This window comes from Oreochromis niloticus, unplaced genomic scaffold, assembly GCF_001858045.2.
Source record: "Oreochromis niloticus isolate F11D_XX unplaced genomic scaffold, O_niloticus_UMD_NMBU tig00006690_pilon, whole genome shotgun sequence".
In the NCBI taxonomy this organism is placed as follows: domain Eukaryota; kingdom Metazoa; phylum Chordata; class Actinopteri; order Cichliformes; family Cichlidae; genus Oreochromis; species Oreochromis niloticus.
Window position 1 is genome coordinate 130,209 of NW_020328122.1, and position 8,146 is coordinate 138,354.

The window sequence follows — 8,146 nt, forward strand, 5'->3', positions numbered from 1 at the left end:
ACTTTGACTGAGACTGAAAATGTGAATATTCCTTATCAATTACTTATAATTTTACTGTCTTATTTTCCAATCATTTGTAAATTTTACAGACAATGCACAGTTATTACGTTCTTGTAGAAATAGCTATGACTTATTTCTGTTTTTACACCTTTTTTAGGTTCAATCCTTTTGAAATGGGATTTGTGGTTGAGTACACTGCTGTGATGAAGCCCCTTGCCATGGCATTTAACATCCTCCAAGGGCAATCATCTGTGCACATGGGCTTCTAGCTGCCAACACTTAACCAGTTGCTGGAGAAGCTGAGGAAGCTGGAGTCATCTTGCAAAATGCGTAGACCTCTTGTTGATGCACTGCGGGATGGGATCCAGAAACGTTTTGGAGAAATAATGAAAGACCCTGATTGCAGCTCCAGTACTTGTACCAAGACTGAGAACATTATCACTCAGAAAAATAAAGGTGCCCACTGGAACCAAAAGTGGTTCTTTAGACTGATGCCATAGAAGAACGTTTTTGGTGCCACAAAGAGCCTTTCAAACAATGGTTCTTTGAAGAACCATTTTTTTCAGTGGTTCATTGAAGAACCTTTAAAGGTGCCCCAAAGAACCATCAAGAAATGGTTCTTTGGGGCACCTTTAAAGGTTTTTCAAAGAACCATTTTTAAAAAGGTCCATCAAATGGTTCTTTAAAAAACATTTTAAATAACCTTTTTGAAATGGTTCTTTAAAGAACTTTCTTTACAGATATAATAATGTCACGAAGATGAGAGCGTATATCTTAGGTCATATATATATATACATATATATATATATAGATATATATATATATCTATATATATATAGATATATATATATACATATATATGTATATATATATGTATATATATATATAGATATAGATATAGATGTATATATATATCTATATATATCTATATATATAGATATAGATATATATAGATATATTTATACATATATATAAACTTTACACAAAAATGGATAAATTTGTGTTTGGTTGACTATTTCTTTGTTGTAACAGTGCTTCTTGGCAGTGAATCCAACATTTATTTAACACAACAAACCAAGAGACTGTGGAGGTGAATTATTTCAAAAATGAACTGGATTTATTTTCAGTGCCAGATCCATGGTTGCCCCCCAAAACATGACATCATCTTTGGACGAGACATCCATGAACCCTTACTTTATAACGGTCTACAGTCTGGTGTTCCTAGTAAGTTTCAAATTATCCAATTGTGCTCTGTTAGAAATTGGTTTATGTGCCAGTGTATGTACCAATCCTTTTCTTTTCCTTCCACTCTGTCTATTTTCAGGTGGGTTTACTCCTCAATGGCTTTACATTGAAGGTCTATCTTTGTCGAGATTGGCCTGAGGTATCCAACAGCTTGATGGTCTACTTGAAGAACCTGACAGCTGCTGACTTCCTGCTCTGTCTCTGTCTGCCACTCCGCATTACCTACTATGCCAGCAGCTCTCCCATCATTCTTAGGCTGTACTGCAGCGTTGGAGCTTCTGCCTTATTCATTAACATGTGTGCCAGTATACTATTCATGGGGTACATCGCTGCCAACAGGTAAGGAACCTTTACTTATTTAAGGCTGTAGTTAACGATAATGTAAAAACTAGATTGAGTGGTTAACCACTACAATGTGCTCCTGACAAAAGCATGAATGTATGTTTTTGACTTAACTGACTTCTTCAGATTAGGCACCTTTGTGACTGATTAGTGAAGTTGTATTCTGCCTATTTCTCGTCTCTCTCCAGGTATCAAGGGATCATCCATCCTTCAGGAACTCACATGCTGCAGACAGTGCAAACTGCACGAATCATCTCTGTCATCACCTGGGTTTTTCTCCTGGCTCCAACAGTCGTCTATGTTATCATTTTTTTCAGCTCCCAGGAACCTCTGACCTTTAATCCTAGCCGCTGCGTTCACCTGTTTACTCCATCAGTCAGCCTGCTGTTCAGAATTCTCCACACCTTCTCTGCAGTCATCTTCCTCTTGGTCTTCATATCGCTGGTCTTCTTCTACTACAGCATCTTCCGCAGGGTGTTGGAGGCGCAGCAGAAGCAGCTGACCTCCTCTGGCTCTGAGAAGCTGCTGAAGTATCGCAGGAACGTGTTGGTGCTGGTCAGCGTCTTCTGTGTTTGCTTTGTCCCATTTTACCTGGTTCATCTTCCCTTTACATTTCTGTGGAGCGATGACTCCGTAGGTCCAGTATCCTTCTACCTGAAGGAGGTGGCCACCATGGTGTCAGTTTTCAACATCTGCCTGGACCCTGTTGTTTACTTTTTCCTCAGCAATACTTTTGGGGAGAAGGTGAGAGCCAAACATCCGACTACAAACGAGGAGAATAAGAGCAGCAAGGACAAGCTGGACATCATTACATTAGGACAAGTGACTCGAACCAGTTAGTTGTGAGAACATTTACATTTTATGCACAGATTTCAATTCGTTTTGAGTGAGATGAAAACAGTGTCATGGACCGATATCCTCAGAAACCACAAGTCAGATATCAAAACAGAGCTAAAGACAACACAGAAACATTCCCACATAGATGGTATTGAAGATGCCATGAGTGTTTATGTTTCTAGTTTTCAGGAATAAGCCAAATGATGATTTAGCATGAATGAAATTAACCAGTCTGTGGTCAAATTCATACGTCATGGTTCTGGCTCTTTGACTCATATGAGTTACTGATTTAGTTTTATACAACTTAGTATTGACTTTTTATGTCACTGAGTATATTTGCGATTTCTGGTTTATGTTCTTAGGTTACCTTTGTGCCTTTGTCTTCATCTATGTGTCCTTCTCTCCCTCGCTATGTGTGTGTCTTCCTTGCTCTCCAGCTCCTAATTGTGTCCTATTTTTCTGTCTCCCTCTTTTGTTCCCATGCTTCCCCTTTTTTGTTTCCTTCCTTGTCCCCCTTCTATGTCTTTTTAGGGCTGGTTACCGTCACTGATTTCTAGAATCGATTCAATTCCGATCCACAAGGTCCCGAATCGATTCTATCCACAATTCAATTCGATTCGATTCAGGGAATTTTTTCCTCAGTCAGAAATATTTTAATTCTGATCACGTATCAGTACATTTCCTTATTATTATATCTATAAAAAAAAAAACCTTTGATACTTGCGACACTTGTGTCAAAGTAACTGAGGATAAAACACAGAAAAAGATGAAGGCGATTTTCCTGGCCTGGGATTTTATAGCAGATGACCTTAAAAATATTCTGCAGTAGATCAAAAATCGAAAGAAAACCATTAATGAACATATGAACAATAACTGATGCTGCTGAAGTGGAGCAGAGCAAAGTTACAGAGGTTTGATTAGAGACACAGCCAAGCATTTTGCAATTTTGCATAATTTTAAAAAGTTTGAATTGTTCAGTAGCCTGTTCAACAGCAGAAATGAGGCTTTGTTTTCAAAAGTAAGTGAAAGGGATATAAAACAGCGGCCGACAGCGCTGTAAACAGCGGTAGACTTGTGCGTAATAAGCTAGCGAATAATGAAGAAAACAGAGATTTTTTGACGGGAAACTGTTCTTGAACTGCACTGAGTGAGAGAGAGAGACAGCGAGCTCTGCATGAAGTGTGATTTTAAGAGCAAAATTAAGAGGGAATTCATGACGCTGTTTATGTGAAGTGAAATGTGAAGCGCAGTTTGGATCTTCCTTTGCTGCTGGTTCAGTCAATATTGTTTCGAGAGAGATAAAACCTGCAGCTCCGAATCTAGTACAAAAGTGGCATAAATGGCAGGTACACAGATTCTGCACAAAGATGTAAACACAAAGCGCGGAGCCGCCGACGGATCAGAATCAGCGAGCTGTCGGCTTTCAGCCCAGACCGTGTCCGTGCCGTTGGGTGAGAAAGCCGAAATCTCACTGATTCTGATCCGTCGGCGGCTCCGCGCTTTGTGTTTACATCTTTGTGCAGAATCCGTGTACCTGCTCTCATTTACTGTTTAAGCTGTTTGGTGGTTGTCGAAATTTTGTGAGTTTGTAACCTGAGATTCGGGCATTTCGGGCCAAATAAATCTATATTTAAAACTTGATTCAGGATTTTAATGAATCAATACCACGTTATCCAAGCTAGAATAGATTTTAATCGATAATCAAAACCCACCCCTAACTTGTTTCTTTCATGAACCCAGTGTCAAGCTGTGTGTCTTAACCTGCGTCTCAGTGTGTTTCCTGTTTTTGTTGGCGCCCTGTGTTCAGTGTGGATGATGTCTCATCAAGTCTACTGCTTGTGTTCCCCATGTGTTTCCATTTCCCTTGTCACCCTTCTGAGTACGTATTGTGCCTGTTCTCCCTTTGAGGCTTGTCAAGTCATCTTTTTGTCTCGCCTTGTTACAGATTTTTCCATGTTCCTAGTGCTTACTTTGTTACGGAGTTTATTTAGCATCATCTTCGTTTTATTTATCCTTCTTTGTGTCATTACGCAGCTAATAAAAGGCTCACCTTTTGTTAAGATTAAGTTTTGCCTTCCTGTGTCTGCATTTGCATCTGTTCACTCTGCTACATCATAGAAACACAGATTGTGAAATCATACAAAAAATTCACCGTGTTAAACATTGGTTCCATCCTGGACCTTTCTAGGATGCCAATGTTCACATTTTGGACAGAGAGGACAGATGGTTTGAAAGAGGAGTAAAAGAAGCCATTTATGTCCACTGTGAGCGACCATCTTTGAACAGAGGCGGTGGCTTATGACACCAACTGTCTGCCATCTATAATCCAGTGTTGAGATCCCTTCCCAGATGCCTTAATGCACATTCACACCCTGGGCCATCTGACCTCGGGAAATCACGTGATAAGGTGCGGCTAGGTTTCACAATGAGCTTACCCGAAACCCTGGCTGATTGTGACCCACGCCTGTTTTCAGAACTTGGCTCATGTGATTATGTAGAGGGTCATCAGGGGGTCCTTTGTCCCTCTTAGGGTGGGATACTCCCACTGGGTTTAAATCTGGAACTTTCCATTTGACCTTAGAACTGAAGAAGCTTCTCGGACAAGAGGTGGAACATCTTCAAGCAACTTAAAGAAGTCCAGACGCTTTTCTTTCCAAGCTTCTTAGACCATGCTGGAAACATTTAGTAGAACCTTTGACCAGGTACCAAAGCAAATCATTCGTACTGTACAAATAATGTAAATATGACGGTGTATCACGAAAGATTGATATCAAACTGATCACTTCACCCATATTACATTACTTGCTCTTCAAGTGAATCAACAAATGGCGAAATGAAAAGCCGAACAACAACAATGCTGTTTCTTTAGAGAGTCTTAGCTTACATGTGTGTTTATTTCATATTTTCAGTTGTTACCCTCCACGGCTAAATAAATCGGTTTCAGTAATGTACTGATACACAAGAATGGACATAAGGAACTTCTTTCAAAGAAAAAACTCAGATGTTATTTTATATATTATGCTTTGTATGTTGTTCAGTATATTTCTATGCAAGACAAGAGGAATTTCAATACACACCAGTTTATTCACAGCTGAAACCAGATATTTACATACACTTTATGGAAAACACAAGAACATTTTTTTTACTGTACAACATCAATTTAGAGTGAACTTGTTTTGTTTTGGATAAATAAATACTGAAATATCTTTTGAATTAGTTAAATGTCAGAATAAAGAGACAGAGCTGTCTATTTTTTATCACTTTCATCAAATTTAGGAGTACATATACACTAAGTTTATTGTTAATTAATAAGAAAACTCCAGACGATTCCATTCTGAGCTGAAGAAGCTTCTGGCACACCTGTGGATGCATGTAAGGCAAAACACAGAGCCTGTTTCTTTGAAATGGGAAAAACAAGAGATGTCAACCAAAACAACAGGAAAAGAATTGTGGAGCTCCATGATTGTGGCTCAATTGTGAATACAATTTGGTGCCATTTGCAATTAAGAAACACAGATAGTTTCTCTCTTTACTCTTAAAGTTAACAAATATGTTTTTACATTTATCAATCTAAAAAAATAAACATTTAGTCTGATTTGATGTTACAATGAAAAAAGTGTTTTTGTTTTGATCTGAAGAGTATGTAAATATCTGGTTTCAACTGTATATTTGATGATTGTCAGCACAGAGAGGTTAGTGGTGAGTGAGACATGTTAGTCAAATGGTTGTTTACCAAAAGTATCACCGTATCATAGGTACTCATGTATCTCGTACCTAGTGTTTCTTTTTAGGTTTGTTATTTTTCAAATTCTATATTTATTAAGTTATGCAGGCTTCTTTGCACAACAAGGCTAAATAATTATATAAACTTTTCTAAATAGTTTACTTTGGTAGAATTAAAAAATAAGTGTAGTGCAGGTCTATGATGATTTTTAGTGATACTATCATCTAGTTCTGATTCTGGTTCTTTCTTGGTTAAGTCCTAAGTAGTCCTGATTTTAAACTGTTGTAGTCCTGTTTTAATTCTGGATCAGTTCTGGCTCTTGCCAAAAAAGGAATTGTATATAACTGTAACTAACGGTAACTGACACATGGTATATTATCTGCTTATGCACACAGGGCACATACAGCCCTTTAAATAGTAAAGCTTGTGTATTTTGTCTTTGAGATCTACCAGACTGCGCTCTGGGTGGTAGTGTGTATGTCTCCCACTTATGCGCTTAATAAAGCAGATATGTGCATAATTAAAGATTGTCATTGTTTAAAGGTGAAAGTATTTCTTTGTGCCCCCCTTTCCCTGTTAATGCCTTGCCTGGGCCCCTGGCATAACTTTGCTAGACCCGCCCCTGCACAGTTACCAGCTGTCAGGTACATAACAAAGGATCCTGGTGTTATTTGTCTCTCAGAAACAGTTCATAACTTCCCTTCAACTCATTCATGTCACCTAAAACGTAAACCTGTTTCTCCATCACCTGTTCAGCTCTAATGATATACATATATATAAAAAAAAAAAACACCCAGCACGCCCCTGCGGGCGGTTTATCCTTCAAGCTCGGGTCCTCTACCAGAGACCTGGGAGCTTGAGGGTCCTGCGCAGTATCTTAGCTGTTCCCAGGACTGCGCTCTTCTGGACAGAGATCTCCGATGTTGTTCCCGGGATCTGCTGGAGCCACTCGCCTAGCTTGGGAGTCACCGCACCTAGTGCTCCGATTACCACGGGGACCACCGTTACCTTCACCCTCCACATCCTCTCGAGCTCTTCTCTGAGCCCTTGGTATTTCTCCAGCTTCTCGTGTTCCTTCTTCCTGATATTGCTGTCATTCGGAACCGCTACATCGATCACTACGGCCGTCTTCTCCTGTTTGTCTACCACCACTATGTCCGGTCGGTTAGCCACCACCATTTTGTCCGTCTGCATCTGGAAGTCCCACAGGATCTTAGCTCGGTCATTCTCCATCACCCTTGGGGGCATCTCCCATTTTGACCTCGGGACTTCCAGGTTATACTCGGCACAGATGTTCCTGTACACTATGCCGGCCATATATATATATATATATATATATATATATATATATATATATATATATATATATATATATACCGGTAGTGGGTAGTAAGGTAGTGTCCTTAGACGGACGGTTAGTCAGGAAGTGAGCGGCTTGGACAGCCCCCTTTTTTTCTCCATAGAAACTTTATTGAACAAACAATGAGTATCCAACATAACAGATGGGCTGTGGACAGCCTCCTAGCCTTCAACTCCGCCCTTACTTGCGTGTCTTTCCCGATCGCTAGCGCCATAGCGCGAAAACTTTAAAATGGGCCCAGAAATGTAACTCCGTTATGTGGAAAATTTTATTTCTCAAGGAGCTAGAAAAACCTTATCGTCGTGGCCCGCACGTTTTGTACCTTAAGCTCATCAGAAACAATCATATCCAGGTAAAATAATTTCCTTTAATCTACACGCATTTAGGAATTACTTAGCTAATTACTTGGATAATGGAAATATTGCCGGCGTTGTGACAAAAATGTGTTTGTCTGCCAAAACTGATTTCCAATGTTTCCGAGTGTAATATCTTTATGTATGTTGGTAAATAGACTTCGGTGGACATGGTTTACTAAGGGGTTTTATATATACAATAATTACCTGTTGTTCAAGTATCTTTATAACTCTGGTTATAATGTAGGTACAATTGATATATTTGTTGCGCTGTCTGCTGTCCTC

At 39.4% G+C, this 8,146-nt stretch overlaps 1 protein-coding gene across 1 annotated transcript; it reads left to right on the forward strand.

Annotated features, from left to right (window-relative positions):
* Positions 1 to 1,117: 1,117 nt before the first annotated feature.
* LOC109200173 (P2Y purinoceptor 14-like) lies at positions 1,118 to 3,153 on the forward strand. The gene is made up of 3 exons (XM_019355635.2): positions 1,118 to 1,224; positions 1,325 to 1,584; positions 1,776 to 3,153. The coding sequence occupies exons 1-3, from the start codon at positions 1,138 to 1,140 to the stop codon at positions 2,425 to 2,427; spliced, it is 999 nt and encodes a 332-aa protein (XP_019211180.2). The 5' UTR covers positions 1,118 to 1,137; the 3' UTR covers positions 2,428 to 3,153.
* The last annotated feature ends 4,993 nt before the right edge of the window (positions 3,154 to 8,146 follow it).